This window comes from Pipistrellus kuhlii, unplaced genomic scaffold (assembly GCF_014108245.1).
Source record: "Pipistrellus kuhlii isolate mPipKuh1 unplaced genomic scaffold, mPipKuh1.p scaffold_m20_p_3, whole genome shotgun sequence".
NCBI classification, from domain to species: Eukaryota; Metazoa; Chordata; class Mammalia; order Chiroptera; family Vespertilionidae; genus Pipistrellus; species Pipistrellus kuhlii.
The window spans coordinates 114085456-114106460 of record NW_023425529.1 but is presented as its reverse complement, the minus strand read 5'-3'; the positions used below and the strand labels follow the sequence as shown (position 1 = coordinate 114106460).

Below are 21005 nucleotides of genomic sequence, written 5' to 3'. Positions count from 1 at the left end.
TTCCAGAAAACATTGTTCTCTCTCTCATGACTTTTATTTTTGTTTTTTGTGGTTATTTACCTAAATAACTGTTTTTAAAATTAAATTGTAAGACTGAGGAAAGAGGCAATATCTGTTCATTTGTATAAACACTATTGTCTAATGCACTGCTGCGCATAGAGTGAACATCTTGAATTGCTGTAGTATTAATTATTTTTGAATTTAAGCACTTTCTTGTCAGAAAAGCCCCAAGAGAACATGAATTTAAAAGCAGATAGATCAAATTGTTTGTGGTGGGATGAGGAGCCCACCCACACATCATAGGGAACTTCGAGTGGCAGAGGTGGTGACATAAAATGGGGCAGATGGAGAACTTGACTAAGAAAACAGATTTATAGGAACCTCTGAATGTGAACTCAGCAACCATAATTTGAAGTTTCATCATTCCCCTTGAACCCTTGCTGATATCCTGACATTTGTGGTCATTAGTGACCATTTTATTTTCCCCTTCCCTTAAAGTAAAAGCCAAATTCAGCATTTTCTCAAGTTGGTTTTTTAGGACCCTTGTCTGCCATCTTCTTTGCTTGCTGGCTTCCCAAATAAACTCACTTTTCTTGCCTTCCTTCCCCCCCCCCCCCGATAAATAAAAGCAGATCAAATGTAGCAATGAATTTTATGCCATGAAGTATTAGAAAACTTTTCAATGGATGTTTGCCTATTCACTAATGAATATCTATAGAGATTAATAAATAATAATAGCTTGGATCTGAAACATCCTAATACTTTCACCAATGAAGTTAAGAGAAGAAATTCTGCATAACCTACTATTTTACAACTATATAAATTACTTTTTATTCCTTAAGGCCTTACTCCACAAATTAAAAGAAAAGTCTTGTTAATTGAACACTTCTGCAAAGGTGCCTCAGTTAGGACTTTATCTTAAAATGTCCTTGGGACAAAAAGTACAAAGCATGGTCTCTGTTTTCTTAATATTTCTCATCTAATAGTGATGGCAAGGATAACTTGTCAAAGTTTATAAACATGAACAATCATAACACATCACCACTCACTTATTCGTTTTTCATCCAGCATAGGGCCAGGGGAATCCATATTAAGGAGTGCTTCAGCAGCCTCAATAGTTTCAATCGTTTCATCCCCATTATGACAGGAAGCTTCAACTATAATACATTGAAAGAAAAATAGAATTAGTGCAAGCTACCTGTTGCTTTAAAACCCCTAGGTTCCGATGTCTTGAACTAGGGTATATTCATTTAGTACTTGTGCTTATATATAATACTTACTTTATATCAACATATAAAATCTATATATGACTATTAAATACTTGTCTTTTTTTTTTTTTTTTTACATTTCACAGATGTAAAAAAAAAAAAAAAAGTCTGCAATATGTGAGGCTTTTGGGTAAAAGAAACAAGCCTTAGATGGGTGGCTCAGTTGGTTGGAGCATCATCCGATACCAAAATTGTTTCGAGTTCAATTCTTGGTCAGGGCACACCTGAGGTTACAGGTTTAGTCCCTGGTCAAGGCAAGTCTGGGAGGCAACCAATCAAAGTTTCTCTCTTGCCCAGCTGGTGTGGCTCATTGGTTGAGCATCAACCTATGAACCAGGAGGTCAAGGTTCAATTCCCAGTCAGTGTACATGTCCGGGTTGCAGGCTCGATCCACAATAAGGGACATGCAGAAGGCAGCTGATTGATGAGTTTCTCTCATCATTGATGTTTCTATCTCTCACTTACTCTCTGAAATCAATAAAAATATGTTTAAAATAAATAAATAAACAGTGGAAATTTTTTTAAAAGAATAAATAAGAGGGGCATTTGACTTGATTAGAAAGGGTTCAGGAGAACAGACAAAATCCCAGGTGTGCCACTAATCTAGTATGTAATCTAGTAAAATTTAATGTACAATAATCAAATTTATTTCAAACTTGATATGAAATAAATCAATGATAAAAATAAAAGTATTTTGATAAACATTAACATTTTAAATCAAGTGTTATAAACAGCTGCAATCATTTAACATCAGGTTCAAACCCATAAAAAATAATTTTTTATTATTGAAAATTTCAACCAAAATCAAAATTATGGACTATAATATAATGAATTCTCACATACTCATTCTTAGCATCAATCATTATCAACATATGGTCAATCTTCTTTCATCTTTAGCTACTCACTGCCCTCAAGGTTTAATTTGAAGGAATCCAAGACACCATATTTTATCTCTAAATATTTTAATATACATATCTAAAAGATACATATTCAAATCCAATGCTGTTATCATATTTTAAATACTAACAGTAAATATTAAAAATAATTCTTTAGCAGAAACCGGTTTGGCTCAATGGATAGAGCATCGGCTTGGGGACTGAAAGGTCCCGGGTTCGATTCCTGTCAAGGGCATGTACCTTAGTTGTGGGCATATCCCCAGTAGGGGGTGTGCAAGAGGCAGCTGATTGATGACTCTCTCATCGATGTTTCTAACTCTCTATCTCTCTCCCTTCCTCTCTGTACAAAATCAATAAAAAATATTTTTTTTTAAAATAATAATTCTTTAATATAGTCTGCAGTGCTATCTAGGATTCAACATGTATAGTTTATAAAGTGTTCTATTCCCATTTCTCTCTTCTCCCGTTGTGTTTCTATTGTAAAATACAGTACTCTTCCCTCTCCCACTCTGGACTAAGAAGGATTACTACAAGGTTCTTTGCTTTCTTAAGACATTGCTCAAACAAGGATGGAAAAGTTAAACAAAGCTGGAAAGTAAGAAAGTTAAGGGAGATGAAATATGCAAAATGCCAATCTGTTTTTCAAGATCTGTTTTGATTTATAGATCCATTTCATACCAGTTCTATTTTCCAGGAAGGAAGCAACCTATCTGTATCTCATCATCAGCTATCTTCAAGTCTAAGCCTAATAGAATGAAGCACTAAAAGGAAGAAGCACTTCCTTCTGCTTTCCTAGGCTCTATTTCTTCTTTGAGGACTAACATCTTTCCTGATGACTAAAATCAGGAAGACCTTAGTTCAAAATCTACAGAGAGTAAGTACCATGTTTCCCCGAAAATAAGACATCCTCCGAAAATAAGACCTAGCGCATGGAAAAATAAGACATCCCTTGAAAATAAAACTTAGCTCAACTTTGGGAGAAAAAATTAATATAAGACACTGTCTTATTTTCGGGGAAACAGGGTAGTATAGCCTTCCCTTAAGACAGTGGTTCTCAACCTTTCTAATGCTGCGACCCTTTAATACAGTTCCTCATGTTGTGGTGACCCCCAAGCATAAAATTTTTGTTGCTACTTCATAACAGGTTGAAAACCGCTGTTGTAAGAGTCTAAGACCATCAGAAAACACAGATATTTACATTACGATTCATTAATAGTAGCAAAATTACAGTTATGAAGTAGCAACAAAAATAATTTTATGGTTGGGAGTCACCACAACATGAGGAAATGTATTAAAGGGTTGTGGCATTAGAAAGGTTGAAAACAACTGCCTTAATACATCAATAATTCAGAATACACTGCAAAAATGTCACTAGCTACACATGCATAGTGGTGGTCATTCAGTTATATAAAACCGATAGATCACAGCCAACAATGAATAGAAACCTCTAACCTGATAAACATAATTCCCTTATCCATAAGGGAGAAACAAATTTAGATTTATCAAAAAACTTCACTGGGTTTCTCTAAACAAAAAATATGAATATAGAAGAACATGCTTTATACAAATAGACAAATTAAGTGCTGTTCATCAATGGGGCTCAGTCACTTGGCCGGTGACTTTAGACAAATCATGTCATTTAACCTCTCTCATTTCAGTTTTTTTTCTGTTGTGAGAATTAATTGAGACAGTGTGTTTTTTAATCAATCATGTTAATACTAGAGGCCCGATGCATGAAATTCATGCAAGGTCCTTGGCACCTGCCCACCAAGGCTTTATCCAGAAGGTCTTCCAGAAGAATATCTGACTAATTAGCATATTACACTTTTATTATTATAGACTAGAGGCCTGGTGCACGAAATTCGTGCATGGGGACGGGGGGGCGGGGGGTGATGTCCCTCAGTCCAGCCTTCACCTGTTCCAATCTGGGACATCCCTCTCACAATCTAGGACTGCTGGCTCCCAACTGCTTGCCTGCCTGCCTGTCTGATTGTCCCTAACCACGTCTGCCTGCCAGCGTGATCACCCCCTAACCACTCTAATGTCAGCCTGATCAATGCCTAACAGCTCCCCTGCTAGCCCAATATCCCCTTACTGCCCTCTCCTGCAGGCCTGGTTGCCCCTAACTGCTCTCTCCTGCAGGCCTGCCCCCCCCCCCTCCCGCCAACTGCCTTTCCATGCAGGCACGGTCACCCCCAACTTCCCTCCTTTGCCAGTCTGGTCACCCCTAACTTCCCTCCCCTGCAGGTTTGATCGCCCCCAACTGCCCTGCCTTGCAGGTCTGGTCCCTCCCACCTGCCCTCCCCTGCTGGCCATCTTGTGATGGCCATCTTTGACCACATGGGGGCAGCCATCTTGTGTGTTGGGGTGATGGTCAATTTGCATATTGCTCTTTAATTAGATAGGATGACACATTGAGGAGACAATGCCATTTTGTTAATATTGTTGCCCAAAATACATTTATCTCATTCCAATGAAAACACATCACACAAAATTAAGAGATATTTTACAATGTCTAACCACTTTTCCTCAAAAATGTCAATGTTATAAAAGACAGAGGAAATCCTTACAGACGGAAAGAGACAGAGAAGAAATAACTAAATTCAGTATGAATTCTGGAACATAGGATCCTGGAACAGGAAAAGGACATTAGTATGAAGTGGGTAAAATACTGATAGATCTAGATTTAATTAATAATATTGTGACTAAGTTAATTTTGTTGTTTTAAATTTAAGAATACTTAAAATAACTTTTGCTTCTAAATAATTGATTTTCTAGCCGAGACCGGTTTGGTTCAATGGATAGAGCGTCGGCTTGTGGACTGAAGGGTCCCGGGTTCAATTCTGGTCAAGAGCATGTACCTTGGTTGTGGGCATAAGCCCAGTAGGGGGTGTGCAAGAGGCAGTTGATCGATGACTCTCTCTCATCAATGTTTCTAACTCTATATCTCTCTCCCTTCCTCTCTGTACAAAATCAATAAATAATTGATTTTCTCAAATACTTCCAACATCTCTGCATGTAAATGTATAATAATAATACCAGTGAATGCACTGATTTCTAAAACTGAAGAAAATAGCACTAGCATAGTAAACTCTTCAAATTTGAAAAGTCCTCCTAGTTCTGACTGAATCAGAAGAGGAATCTTCTTTAGTAAACCTCAGCACCTTATACTACATTTGGATCATGGCCTCCTATTTTGCTTTATGTGATGGCAATAAAAAACAAAAGAAAACAAAACTTTCCTTTTTCTCTACTAACAACTTCTCACTGTTATCAGGAATATAGAGCTAGGTACATAAGTGCTCAGGGAAGACTTGATGAATTGATTTGGTTTGGTTACTCTTGCATGTATTCTTATTTTGTCACATTCTTCTCAATATACTTAGGGAAGAAAGGAGAGGTGAGAAAGCACTAAGAAACATAGGCAGATGAGAAAGAAAAGGTTAATTTATTTTTCTCTGCAGGGCTCTAGCTTCTGCAGGTAATAGTTATTCAAACCAAGTTAGGAACCTGAATGTCCCCCAAATTATAGGGCTTGGGCATTGCCTAAAACTAGGCTGAAGTAAGGGGCTGCTGGAGGCACACACACCTACCTGTAAGGGTGATGTTGTCATCATCATCATCATCTATGATTTCTTCTTCAGCAACATCTAGGGAGCTCTCAGTAATCATGTCATTGGGCTCTTCCACACAAGCTAGACCTGCATAACTATTGAGAATATCAGCACCAGGAACATGCTCCACAATTACGGCAGGAAAAATAGCTGCATCACCAAGCTGGGAGAGGTGAGGAGAAAAAGGGATCAATAAAAATTTTCTTTTGTTAAATATAACCAAAAATTATTTACATTTTACAGGGCATGATTTAGTTTTTACATCATCAATACTTGTACTTGACAATCCTTCTAGGCTGCTGTGAATATTAAGACCACATAATTTTCATTATTAATCTTGAGTCTTAACAACCAAGTTTTCATAGGAAAAGTATATTTTTAAACCATATTAAATTTACCAATATCATTAATGCCTGAGAAGTTGCATACAAATGTCTGATGAAATAAATTCTCAACAAAAGGTTCTTTAAAGAAAAATATCTGTGAGTTTAAATAAACACTAGAGGCACAGTGCATGAAATTTGTGCATGGGGGGGGGGATGTCCCTCAGTCCAGCCTGTACCCTCTCCAATCTGGGATCCCTCTCACAATCCAGGATTACAGGCTCTCAACCACTTGTCTGCCTGTCTGCCTACCTGATTGTCCCTAACCGCTTCTGCCTGCCAGCCTGATCGCCCCCTAACCACTACCCTGCCAGCCTGACTGATGCCTAACTGGTCCCCTGCTAGCCAGACTGCCCCCAATTGCCCTTCCCTGCTGGCCTGGTAACCCCTAACTGTCCTCCCCTGCAAGTTTGGTCGCCCCCAACTGCCTTCCCTGCAAGCCTGGACCCTCCCAACTGCCTTCCCCTGCTGGCCATCTTGTGGTGGCCATCTTGTGTCCACATGGGGGCAGCCATCTTATGTCCACATGGAGGCAGCCATTTTCTGTGTTGGAGTGATGGTCAATCTGCATATTACTCTTTTATTAGATAGGAGGATTACACTGTCACTTGCACACAGGTTGTGTTTAACAACCGCTTTTGACTCAAATGGGAAAATTAACTTTCATTTTATTTCTAGTTATAAGATCTTAAAATTTTAGAACTGAAAGGACTCTTAAGTATAATCTAGTCCAAGTCACCTCATTTTACAGATGAGGAAGCTGACCCAGAGAGAATTTTGAAAAACCTTCTCAAAAATCAGTTGTTTATGAAAGAATTCAATGTTGAAAGTGAAAAAACTTTTTTGAATATATTGATATAAAATATACATGAATCATAATGTAATAATGAGGGCTGTCTATAAAATAATTACTTTTCAAATATAGTAAAAATGCTTTGATATTTATCAATTCTTTTTATATTGTTTTATCTGTCATTTTATAATGGTATTATTCATTTGCTACAGTTTCATATTAACATTTCTCTACAAATCATCATCCTCCAAACCACTGATATTCAATAAACTTATTTATTTATTTATTTTATTTTTTTGCTGTATCACTTTATTTTTTCCCCATTTTTTTATTAAGGTATTATATGTGTATATATTTTACCATTGCTTCCCCCACACTCCACTCACATTCATGCCCTCACCCCCCAGCGTTTTGTGTCCATTGGTTATGCTTATATAAATAAACTTATTGATACAAAAAAATCAATTAATTAGTGACAAATCTCATTAAGTTACTATCTCCTTTTTAAAAACAATTTCAGGCTTAAAAAGGTTCTAAAAGTAGAAAAAAGAATTCCCCTACAAACTTCATCCACATTCCCTGAATTTTTAACACTTAATCGTGTCTATCATTCTTTCAATATTATTATTTCTGCATATATATATATTTTTTTTTTAATTAGATTTTTTACAGAGAGGAAGAGAGAGGGATAGAGAGTTAGAAACATAGATGAGAAAGAATCATCGATCAACTGCCTCTTGCACACCCCCTACTGGGGATGTGCCCAAAACCAAGGTACATGTCCTTGATGGGAATCGAACCTGGGACCTTTCAGTCTGCAGGCTAACGCTCTATCCACTGAGCCAAACCAGTATTGGCTACATCTATATTTTTAATGATTTATTTGAAGTGGTAGACATTTTGGTCCTTTAACTAAATATTATATTTCAGGGTATGTTTCCTAAAAACATGAATATTATCTTATATAAAGATAGCACAATGATCAAAATCAGAAAAGTAATAGCGATATAGTACTATTATTAAATCCACAAGCCTTATGCAAATTTCTGCAAGTGTCTCATTAATGTCCTTTTTTAAAAATGAAAAAAAAATATTTTTGGTTCAGGATCCAATCTAGGATCATAGGTTTCATAATGCTTATGACAACTCTTTTTTTTTTTTTAATCTTTATTGTTGAAAGTATTACATATGTCCCCTTTTTCCCCTCACCAGTCCCCTCTCTTCAGCCCACCCCCACTACCCCACCCCAGGCCCTCACCAACCCATTGTCTGTGTCCATGGGTTAAGCATATATGCATACAAGGTATGACAACTCTTTTAATATGGAAAAATTTCTATGCATTTCATCTAGAGCAGTTCTTCAGTTTTTCTTTCTTTCATGCTCTTGAGACTTCTAAAAAATGTTTTTTATTGACTTCATAGAGAAAAGGAGAGGGAGAAAGAGATAGACACATCAATGATGAAAGAGAATCATCGATCAGCTGCCTCCTGCTTGCCCCCTACTAGGGATAAAGCCCATTAACCTGGCATGTATTGCTGACCTGGAATTGAACCGTGACCTCCTGGTTCATAGGTCAACATTCAACCACTGAGCCATACCAGCTGGGTGCTTTTGAGACTTGAAAAATACAGGTAATTTGTTTTGTAAAATGTCCCCCAATTTGGGTTTGTGAGATATTAACTAATGATTACATTATTTGCATTTTTTGGCAAGAATGCCAAAGAAGTAATGTGTTCTTTCTGATACATCATACCAGAAAGTTCAAACCAGCTATTTGTCCCATTACCGGGGACATTAACTTTGAACACTTAGTTAGGGTGATGTCTACCAGGTTTATCCACTATGAAGTTATTATTTTCTGCTTTGTAATTAAGAATCTTAAGAGAAAATAGCTCAAGAGTATGGATGTAATTATCCTGTTTCTTAAACATATCCCCATAAAGTATTATCTTCTTAAATGTAAGAAAAAGTTACTGCCCATAGATAATTTCAGGTACTTTGCTATTTTCCTTGAGTAAGTCTGCTATATTAAGAGTGCTATTTATGGCTTCATTGTAACTAAGCAGCCTCAATTTTTAAAAAAAAATTTGTTTGTAGCACTGTACATTGAGGTTACTATTTCATCAATTATAAAAAGTTAATTGCTTAAATTTATTACATGATTAGTGTAGGTGCTAAACAGATATTATTAGTGCTTCCTTGAATGCTATACTCTGAAATTTATAGGTAATAACCCTAAAACATATTAGGATCATTTTATTTCAAAATGTTTCTTCCTATTTCAGAAAAGAGGAAGTTAGAATTAAACTGGCTCTCAAAATCGTAAGTTTTAAACAAAAAGTACCTCAAAGATTACACTGTAACACACACACACACACACACACACACACACACACACACACACACACAGTAAAGTATCACATAAAGTGTCCAAAGCATAGTTGATTCTGGCCTTCCCTTTCTCTTTTTTGAGAGTCAAAAACTGAACATGCAATACAACCTAGTACGAACAGCATGCGATTGTTAACACACACCTCTTAATAGTTCAAGTTAAGCTCCTAATATTCTAACAAAGCTGAACCTAGAATTGAGTTAATTTTTACATGACTTCAATTACATGGCACAAAACCCTATGTGCCAGGTAAGAATAGGGCTTACCATTTCCATCTATTGGCAGGTGAGAACTTAGGTTAAGAAATTCACCTAGGATCACCCACTAAGTCAGACACACACAGATGCAATTCACAGGAGCAGTTCTCACCTAAATGAAAGCAAAGTATTCCTCCTTACCCAAATCTAATTGGCCCCTGAAATTTGGGTTAAGTGTAAAGAGTGTGGCTATCACATAGCATAGCTCCAAAATTTTATCTGAATCTATGTAGTTTCAAATAACTACAGATATTTGCTACTACATTCCTCCTGATCCTACTCCACTAATCTAGAAGTGAACTGGAGAAATTGCTTATCCTCCTGAATTAATAGGTCTCAGGAGCCCCTTGTCACATACCTTTATACTCAAAGCCACTTCTCTTCCACTATTTGTGTCCCTTCCCAGAGGAAGCCACTGTTACATTTTTGTTCCATCAGAGAGACAGTATAATCAACCATATACTAATTTGCTTTAAACCACATGTGTCAAACACAAGGCCCGGGGGCCAAATCCGTCCCGCCAGGCCTTGCAATGTGGCCCGCACCGCGCTGTCATCCCTGCACTCCGCTGCGTTTCCATCACAATGACAGTTTATGACTGTTCAGTAAACCATTCGGCCCGCGATTTAGGCTGGATTTTAGATTTTGGCCCCTTCTCTGATTGAGTTCAACACCCCTACTTTAAACAATCATTTTTTCCCCATTTATATAATAATTTAAAGCTATTTAAAGAAAAATGTCAAACACACAAAAGTAGAGAAAAAAATAGTTTCCTTTGAAACAAAGGCTTAATTAAAACTGAATCCAGCCTAGCTGTTTGATTCAGTGAATAGAGCACTGGCCTGTGGATTCAAAAGTCTTAGGTTCGATTCCAATCAATGGCACATGCCTGCATTGCGGGCTCAGTCACCAGTAGAGGGAATGCAGGAGGCAGTAGTTCTCTCTCAGTGATGTTCCTATTTCTCTCGCCATCTCTAAAATCAATAAAAATATATACTATATTTTTTAAAATGAGTCCAGCCCTAGCAGGTTGGGCTCTGTGGTCAGAGCATCAGCCCTAGGACTGAAGGGTCGTGGGTTAGATTCTGACCAAGGGCATGTACCTGGGCTTCAGGCTCAATCCCCAGCCCTGGTTGGGGAATGTGCAGGAGGCAACCAATCGATGTGTCTCTCTGTCTCTTCCCTTTCCTTCCACTCTATCTAAATATCAATAGAAAGCCAGGCCAGTGTGCTCAGTGGTTGAGTGGTGACCAATACATGAATCAAGAGGTTACCAATTTGATTCTGAGTCAGGGTACAAGCCTGGGTTGTGGGCTCAATCCCCAGTAGGGCTTGTGCTGGAAGAAACCAATCGATGATTCCCTTATCATTGACGTTTCTCTCTCTCTCTCTCAGCCATCCTCCCTCTCTAAAAATCAATAGACATATTTTTAAAAAATAAGTCAATAAACATTAAAATAAATGGAAAGAAATTCTTGGGTGAGAATTAACAACAACAACAACAACAAAAAATGAGTCAACAAGGCCCAGTGATTGGATCTGAAAAATAAATGAACAAGTAAAACAAAAACAGACTCAGATAAAGAGAATAATTTTTGATGACTGTCAGATAGGGGTGGGGGTTGGAGGGATGAATGAAAAAGGTGAAGGGATTAGAAGTACAAATTGGTTATTACAGAATAATCATAGGGATGTAAAATACAGCATAGGGAATATAGTCAACAATATTCTAACTATGTATGGTGTCAGATGGGTACTAGATTTATTGGGATGATCACTTAGGAAGTTATATAATGTCTAATCACTGGGTGTACACCTGAAACGAATATATAATATTGCATGTCAACTGTAATTAAAAAATAAAAAATAGCCCAACTAGTGTGACTCAAAGGTTGAGCACCAGCCTATGAACCAAGAGGTCAAAGTTTGATTCACAGTCAGGGCACATGCCTAGTTGTGGGCTCAGGGCCAATGAGTGGCATGCAGAAGGCAGCTGATCAATGTTCTCTCTCATCATTGATGTTTTCTATTTCTCTCTCCCTCTTCCTCTCTGAAATCAATTAAAAACCATATTTTAAAACAATAAGAGTAAATTTTATAATATGTGAATTATCCTAATAAAAGAATAATATGCAAATTAACCATCACCCCACTACACCCACAAGCCATGCCCACCAGCCAAGCCAATCAGGAGCAAATATGCAAATAAACCCAACCAAGATGGCTACAGCCGTAGAGAGCAGAGGGAGACTTGGGTTTCCCTGGCAATGGAGGAAGCCAAGCTTTCTGCCTGCCCTTCCAGGCCTAGGCCTCTGCTCAAAGCTACAAAGTTTCAATGATAGAATATACATAAATCCAAATAGAAATGGCGACAGCCACAGAGCTGTAAAGAGCAGGAGGCTAGGGTTGCCCAAGGCAATAGAGGAAGCCAAGCTTTCCTCACACCCTGGTCAGCCCAGGCCTCCACTCAAGGCTACAAAGTTTCAATTATAGAAAATACATAAACCCCAACAGAAATGGCTGCTGCCACCGAGCAAGCAGAACACTTGGCTTCACTCCAGGCTACAAAGTTTCAATTGTAGAAGATAAATAAACCTCAGATATCAGGGCCTCCACTTTGGTCACCAGGGGGCGTGGTCGATGTGCGAACCACCACAGGCCCTAGCCCAGGCTGCCCCATGCCCCAAGGGAACCCCCACCCTGATCTCGGACACCCTTCAGGGCAAACCAGCCGGCCCCCACCTGTGCACCAGGCCTCTATCCTATCTAATAAAAGAGTAGAATGCAGATTGATTATCACTCCAACACACAAGATGGCTACCCCCATGTGGACACAAGATGGCCACCAAAAGATGACTAGCAGGGGAGGGCTGATGCCTGCAAGGAAGGGGAGTTGGGGCGATCAAGCCTGCAGGGGAGGGCAGTTAGGGGCAAATAGGCTGGAATCAATCAGGCTGGCAGGGGAGTGGTTAGTGGGTGATCAGGCTGGCAGGCAGAAGCCGTTAGGGGCAATCAGGAAGGCAGGCAAGCGAGCAGTTGGGAGCCAGCAGTCCTGGATTGTAAGAGGGATGTCTGACTGCCTGTTTAGGTCTGATCCCACCAGATTAGAGAGGGTGCAGGCTGGGCTGAGGGACACCACCCCACGTTCATGAATTTCGTGCACCGGGCCTCTAGTATGTCAATAAAGATATTACTTTTAAAAAGAAAATGGGAAGAATATAAAAGGGTGATTTGTGAGAATCAAGGTGCATGTGGAGAAGACTCTGTAACCTATAAATGACCTATGAAACGTTAGGAAGTGTTATTTATGACTAAAGCAGGTAGTGTTTTCTTGGCACAGAGGTTAACGTCTAAAACAACATCAAGGCATAAAATGTATGTGTTTCTATCAATCACCTCATTTCTAAACGGTTCTCTGTCTTCAATATGCTTGGTTTTTACAGATTATGTATCTTCTATAAATGTAGATAAATATGATGTTACAGCCAGTGGCTTTTTATGTATAAGGGAAAACTGATTCAAATATCTGGTAATTAACATAGTCAAAGTACTTCCTTAATCTAATTAGCAAAAAATCCTATATAGCTGAAACAGGTTTGGCTCAGTGGATAGTGTGTCAGTCTGTGGACTGGGGGGGTCCCAGGTTTGATTCCTGCCAAGGGCATGTACATACATTGGTTGCGTGCACATCCCCGGTGGGGGGTGTGCAGCTGGTTGATGTTTCTCTCTCATCGATGTTTCTAGATCTCTATCTCTCTCCTTTCCTCTATGTAAAGTATCAATAAAATGTATTTTTAAAAAACAAAATTAAAAAACCAAACCTAGTTTGATTTTTTAAAATATCCTGTGTAATAAAAGGCTAATATGCAAATCGACTGAATGGTGGAATGACTGGCCGCTATGAAGTGCACTGACCACCAGGGGGCAGATACTCAACATAGGAGCTGGCCCCTGGTAGTCAGTCCACTCCCACAGGGGGAGCGCTGCTCAGCCAAAAGCTGGGCTCAGAGCTGGTGAGTGCAGCATCATGGCGGGAGAGCAGCACCATATGTCCAACTGATGGTTTAGGCCCGCACCCCATGGGATATCCTCCAAGAGCCCCGGATTGCAAGAGTGTGCAGGCTAATCTGAGGAACCTCCCGACCCCCGAGTGCATGAATTTCACTTAACTATTTCATTATAATGCTGTTAAGTACCCTTCCTATCTTATCTCTGAGACTTCTTTAATATAATAGTATACAATAAAATAGAATAAAAATAAAATAGCATTGGCAGTGGTACAGTGGTATTGATGATGATGATGATGAAAGTAGCTACTATGTTAAGTAGTTCATATAGTTTATCCCCACCACAGAATTCTGTTTTGTTGGTACTGGTCAACCAGCTAGAAAGAGGCAAAGCTTCTGCACTCAGACAATCTTACTCCAGAATCCACAAGCATAACTACTACAATATCTCAAAGTACTGATCCTACATATAATTACAGTCCTCTAAAAGTTTTATCTTACCTAAAGCTTGGGTTTAAAATACACATATGCTTGAATACTATATTAGAGCTACAGCTGAAAAAGTTTGTTCTATTTCTGTTGGTTCCAGTGGAGATAAGTGTTTCTGAAGAAGCCTAGCTAATCTCTTGCACAATACCATGAAAAATAGAAAGGCCTTAGTGATATGGTCTTTTCTCCAGATTTTCTCAAGATAATGTTTAAACTGTAAATCCCTGAGGAGTTGATTTAGCTGAATCTAATCCCAATTCAGGTCTTTAATCACAACTAGCCTTCTTTAGTCTTTGCCCAGATTTTTCTTTTTTTATAGTTAGGCTAAATTACAACTTGGCCATGAATTTCAAAAAGTAAAGTAGCCACTGAAAACAATCTTAGTTTTGTTATTAGAGTGCCTTCTTGAAAAGTTCAGTATATTGTTGGTTACGTGTGTGTGTGTGTGTGTGTGTGTGTGTGTGTGTGTCTGGATAAGTTACAAGGTTGTAGAAAAAAGGTAGATTTTGGGAGGTGTAAAAAATTTTAATAGGTTTACATGATAACTTACAAACTTATATCACAGCAGTCACTACCATATTGATAAATGTTTTTTAACATGCATATTCTATATACAAATAGTTAAGTAAGATCACAATTAAAGAGGCAATTCCTACTTCTAAAAGATAAACTTTGACAAGAATCTTATACAAAATCATTGAATATGTACGAATCATTGAATAAAATATGCAGCAGAACATTCCTGAATATAGGTAGTTTAGTTACAACAAAGTCTTTTCCAGAATAAAAAAAGTCATACTAGGTAATTGATGATAGGCAATGACAGAAATGAGTCATTAAAAAAAGAAAATCTAACAACTCCATGTTAAACTATGTCAAAACAAAACATGTTATAATGTTAAAGGAGAATTCTCCCTCACAGATTGACTCTGCAAAAAATTTTAAATCCTGAGTTACAAGTTTATTGCTTAGTGTAGAACCAAGGCAGTCATTTTCAAATATCAGAAAAAATAATTAGAAAAGAAAAGCCAAATGATTTTATCTAACTAATTTTATAATGAAGTTACAAAATTTGCCTTCCTTATTTCACATATCCAAAACAATCGAGTAATATAAAAGTACATAACTGTACACAAAACACTTTTACATTTTTAAATTTAACTTATCATTACTACAATAACTGCCACATTTATTTTTTTTAAATATATATATATATATATTTTAAAAAATTGATTTTAGAGGAAGAGGGAGAGAAAGATAGAAACATCTATGATGAGAATCATTAATCAGATTCCTCCTGCACACTCCCTACTGGGGATCAAGCCCCACTACCTGGGCATGTGCCCTGAATGGGTCTCAAACATTGACTCAACTGATTCATAGGTAGACATTCAACCACTGAGCAACAGTGGCCTGGCCGCTCCCACATTTATTGACTACTTCCTTTGAACGAGGCTCTTGCTAATGCTTTACAAAAATATGTAAAGCTCATAAACTTGAGAGATAATTCTTTTATTTTTGGTGGAGGAGATCAAAGTTCAATGAAATTTAAAATCTTGTCTGAATTCACAAAGCTAGGAAGTGGTGCCTCGTTCCCAACTTGACATTCCTCATGTCACATCACACAGACTCTTAAATCAACAAGAAATATCAACTTTTAGAGATTAATAATATGTCAAAGAACAAATAAATAACTTTAAAAAAATCCCAGGTTAATCTTAAATACCAAATTATTATTTTTAAAAACTATATATATTTTATTGATTTTTTTACAGAGAAGAAGAGAGAGAGAGTTAGAAACATCGATGAGAGAGAAACATCGATCAGATGCCTCCTTCACAACCCCTATTGGGGATGTGCCCGCAACCAAGGTACATGCCCTTGACTGGAATCGAACCCAGGACCCTTCAGTCTGCAGGCTGACACTCTATCCAATGAGCCAAACCGGTTTCAGCACCAAATTATTTTTGAATGTGCTATGAGTTGGGGCAGGGAAGTGAGGAGGGGTTACCAGTTACTTCTGCTTCCTAGTAGCTGCTTTCTTAAATATAAATGGAATTTTTCCCAAATGTTCTTAGTTTTATTGCCCATATCAGGAGAAAATGTGTAATGGGAAAAGTGCACAAGTCATACAAAACCATAAATATAATAAATCTTGAAATTGTCACCTAAAATATAATACTACCTTCAGGAAAAGAAAATTCTCTTCCCTAACTCCAATCACCACAAAATACAGGCAACTTCCCTGGGCCTGTCTCATACCTTCAGTGCTCAGTGTCATATTAGGTGGGAACAGAGGAAACATATTAAGCTTACAAATGTATTACCAGTCACTACATTATAATCCATCTTTCCAAAACCATATATATATATATATATATATATATATATATATATATATATATATATATGATAGCTATAATATTAAAAATCATGGCTACTGTGTTTAAAAATCCTGTCTATATGCTAACTTATTTAATATTGACATATGACATATGACATTTATGAACATTATTGAGGACACCACTTGTTAAATTCACTCTAACAAAATATTAGCAATTAGTTTTCTTTTTATTTCACTAAATCAAAGGACATTATTTCTCAACATTCTTTGAATAGTGTTGAAGGTGACCCTGACTTAAAAAAATGTCAATAACACAGTGATATTGTTTATATAATGATGTATACTTTAGGTGTTATGTGTTAAATGAAATGGAAAGGAGGCAAAATTTTTAAGATCGCATAACTAAACTGAGATGCATCAAAGGCTAATTTCCTATTTTCCCAGCAAGGCTACTCTAGGTGACTGAGAGAAAACAAGAGTTCGAATTAACCAACACAGTCCTCATTAAAAGAATAGCATTTGAGGAAGATATACAGAATGAATAAAAACAAATATTGATTCCCTTCTTTGAGATTCACTTTCCTCTTCTATAAAGCAGAAACTGCTGCTCTCCCCTGCAGGTCTGATCACCCCCAACTGCCCTCCCCTGCCGGCCATCTTGTGGTGGCCATCTTGTATGAGGGTGTGATGGCCAATTTGCATATTACCTCTTGGATGTTAAATGTTTTGAGATATATTAAGGGAGAGAAGGCACTCCCTTTCTTCAAGTAGTTGAGCACTTATCTAGGGAAATTAGTTATATATCCTATCTAATAAAGAGAGAATATGCTAATTGACTGCCCCTCAAAGATGGTGGCACCTAGAGCCATTAGGAGGGAATATTCTAATTGACTGCCCCTCCCTCAAAGATGGCAGTGCACAGTCCGCTCAGCCCGCTGGGCCAGCAGGCACGTGGCAAAGTCAGGCACAACTTGCATGCTTGCCTCTGGAGTTCCCCCAGTCCCCGCTGCCCCCAGCTGCCCAGGGCCAGCCCAAATTACAGACAAGCTTCGGATGGCAGCTGCCCAACCACCAGGGCTGCCCAAGGCTAAAGTAACCAAGGCCGGCCGAGGCTTGAGCTGCTGGCAGTGGCAGCAGCAGAGGTGTGATGGGGCATTGCCATCCCCTGATTTCCAGGTCGCCTCCCGCCCCGGAGGGCTCCCAGACTGTGAGTGGGGGCAGGCCGTGCTGAGGGACCCCCATCCAGTGGATGAATTTTCATGCACTGGGCCTCTTGTAACTAGATATATAAATAAATTTAATATGGAAAATGTGTGACATTGATAATAAGTAATACATGAACAACAGGATAAGGTTAATTCCTAAAAGAATGATTTTAGAATAAAGTTCTGGGATAAATGGGTTTTGTCCTAATATCTTGAAAGATGGATTAGAACTTAAAAAAGTAACAGGTATAAATGTGGAAGATCAAACAATAGGGAAACAGTAAAGTATTTGGGAAAAGTATACTGTAGGCTGACAAAGTTAATGTAGTAAGAAGAAGAAAAGAGCAGCCCTGGCAGGCTGCTCAGTTGGTTGGAGTGGCATCCTGAACACCAACAGATTGTATCAGGGCACAAACCTAGGTTTCAGGTTCGAAACCCAGCTGGGGTACATATGAGAGGCAACCAATCAATGTTTCTCTCTCACAAAGATGTCTCCCTCCCTCCCTCTCTCCCTTCCACCTTCCTTCCCTCCCTCCCTCTCTCCCTCCTTCCCTTCCTATCTTTCTAAAATCAATAAACATATCCTCTGGTGAGGATTTTCTTTCTTTCTTTTTTTTCTTTTTTTTTAGGTGAGGATTTTTTTAAAAAGAGTAACAGACACACTGTGAGAAGCTTCTAAGCATAAGTTAAGGTGTCTAGATTGATTATATAGTCAAGAGAAATTCATCTAAAGTTTTGGTACATTCTGTCTACAACACTTCTTCATTTTCTATATAAACTGAACGCTCCTTCAAGTTCAAATTTAACTTCCATAAGTTGCAAAGCACTCTGGGCTTACATGTGTCACAGTGAGTTCTAATTCCCAAACAGTCCATGAGAATTACTGTGAAGCTCCTTAGAAAACAGAAAACAAATACAAAAAAAAACCAACAAGGCACTATTTACCTTTTAGCCCCTCTGCAGTCTGAACAAACCAATTTACATCTTAAGAAGAAATGTCATAAGACCACCTTCTTATATTGTGATGAAATTCTATAAAAATATTTTGTTTTTACTTTCCCAAGCATGTCATTAACTTCTCATAAGTGAGCTAAGTCTGCTAAGCATAAATAACTGATTTGCTAAGATATACTTTTAGAACCAAAAAACATGATCTATAAAAATTATAAATGATATATCAAGTGATATATCAAAATTATAAAGCATTAATCAACTGACTTAAATTAAATTAAATTCTTGAATACTTGAATATAGTCAAGTTTCCTTGTCTTCTCAGCCTTCAGCTATCTTATTCCCATACATTCACCAGGAAAACCTTCAATAAGGTCAAACTGAGGTGCCTTCAAGTAAAAGTTTACTACAATTCAATTCTGACAGCGTTGCTTTCCACAAAAGTGCTTCCCCCATTCTCAGTTACAAATATTCCCAGTTGAGAATAAATAGGAAAACAGATTTTTAAGTGTTGTTAGTACCAACAATGTTGACATCTTCTTTTCAAACACCAACCCCCAATCCCTGCCTAAAGGAGTTTTCCAGGCAATTCTGAGAAGAATAGGAAATGATTTAAAAGAAAATTATCAAAGTGGTGGCAACCAGACATTAATGAGTCAGTTTCTTTAGACAACTACAGTTATAACAATAGACCATAACTGGAAAGAGGAAATATATTCTAATCTGGAGCCTTCAAACAGTGATTTTATAAAGAACCAATTAATAAAGCTAATATAGGACTATAAAAAAGAAAACATTATTTTAAGAGACAAAAATAATTTTAAACTTTGAATCATTAAAATCCCAACAGAGTTTTTATGTAACTTCAAAAGATAGTTTTAAAATTTATTCAACACTCTACCACCTAAATTTTTTGGTGGGTGATTTCTTTTCTTTTCTTTTTTTTTTTTTTAAATCAGTCTTTATTGTTCATATTGTTACAAAGGTTCCTCATTTCTTCTCCTCTCCACCAGGTTCCCACCCCACCCTCCGCCCCCTCCCCATCCCCCATTGTCCTCATCCATAGGTGCAGTTAATGTTCAGTCTCTTCCTCCCTCCCTTTCCCCGATAGTAAATCCCTTTTCAGATAGTAAATCAGTTACTTAGCATTTTCTCATATCAATAATATGGTGGGTGATTTCTTATCAGATGTCAAACCTATAAAGTGATACTATGAAAGCAATGAAATAGTGGCACAAAAACAAAGTTAAATGAAGTAGTTCACCAGCAAGTTCAAAACTGAAGTCTCTACATATGGTAATCCTATATAATAAAAGCCTAATATGCAAATTGTCCCCTCGCCTGGGAGTTCAACTAGGGGGGTGGGGCCAGCCAGCAGCTCCTTTCCCTGGCTGGCCCCACCCCAGACTGCCTCACACCCAAATTAGGAGCAGGGCTGGCCAACCAACCACCCACATCCTTTCCCCCTGGCTGGCCCAGCCCCAATTGGCCCTGATCAGGGCTGGCTGGCCGGACTCCACCCATGCACAAATTCATGCACTAGACCTCTATTTTATTATATAACAAAGGTGGCAGACTAAGTGTGAAAATCACAAAACCTTCAATAAATGGTGAAGGGCCAATGTCTCCATTTGTGGGAGAGTCCTCAGATCCCTACATCTTTTCTGTATATATAAAAGCCTAATATACAAAGTGTCCCTTCAGGAGTTCGACCAGGAGACCAGGAGTTTGACCAGGAGACCAGGAGTTTTATTGCAGCTGGGGAAGGGAAGCCCCAGCTGGCAGCTGGCAGCCAGGGAAGGGAGGCCCCATCTGTCCTTACTCAGGCATGAATTTCATACACTGGGCCTCTAATATTCTGTAGAAGTAGATTTCATCTGAACTGAAAATAAAACACATAAGATATACTAGAAGAAAATATTAAGAGACTATCTAATGACTATCTAATAATTTTAAGGGTGAGGAAAGCTTAATAGACATAAAAAATGGTAAATTTTATACCATAAATATTTAAAATTTCTATAGGGAAAAAGATATGTTAAAATATGGTAGGGACAAAATCTCAGCCTCATGTCACAAAAAGAGTAAATCATTGCCTATATAATAAATTAGTTAGAAGACAATGATACTGATATAAAAGCCATAATATATAAAAAAAATTATCAGGCAAAATGATATTAGTAAGTAATTTGAAAGAAACTTAAATGAAAGGTACTTATAATTAACAATTCAACAACCTCTCTGCTAGTAGTCAAGGAAATGCAAATTAAAATAGTAAACTGTAATTATCAACAAAAAAGACTGACCAAAAAGAAAATTTCTGATAGTGATGCTTTAGGAAATATACTATTGGTGGTAGTAGAAACTGATATAGCCTTTTGAAAGAATGATTTGATAATATGCTT

The 21005-nt window shown here is 37.8% G+C and overlaps 1 protein-coding gene across 7 annotated transcripts in view; it reads right to left on the bottom strand.

The window, feature by feature from the left end:
• Positions 1-21005, bottom strand: part of ELF1 (E74 like ETS transcription factor 1) — a 93507-nt gene that overhangs the window by 14502 nt on the left and 58000 nt on the right. For all 7 annotated transcript variants that reach the window (XM_036459044.2, XM_036459040.2, XM_036459046.2 and 4 more), the window contains exons 3-4: positions 5758-5941; positions 1050-1157 (exon numbers count right to left, since the gene is read on the bottom strand). In XM_036459044.2, coding sequence (XP_036314937.1) covers positions 1050-1157; positions 5758-5941 — 292 coding nt within the window. The remainder of the gene's footprint in view (positions 1-1049; positions 1158-5757; positions 5942-21005) is intronic.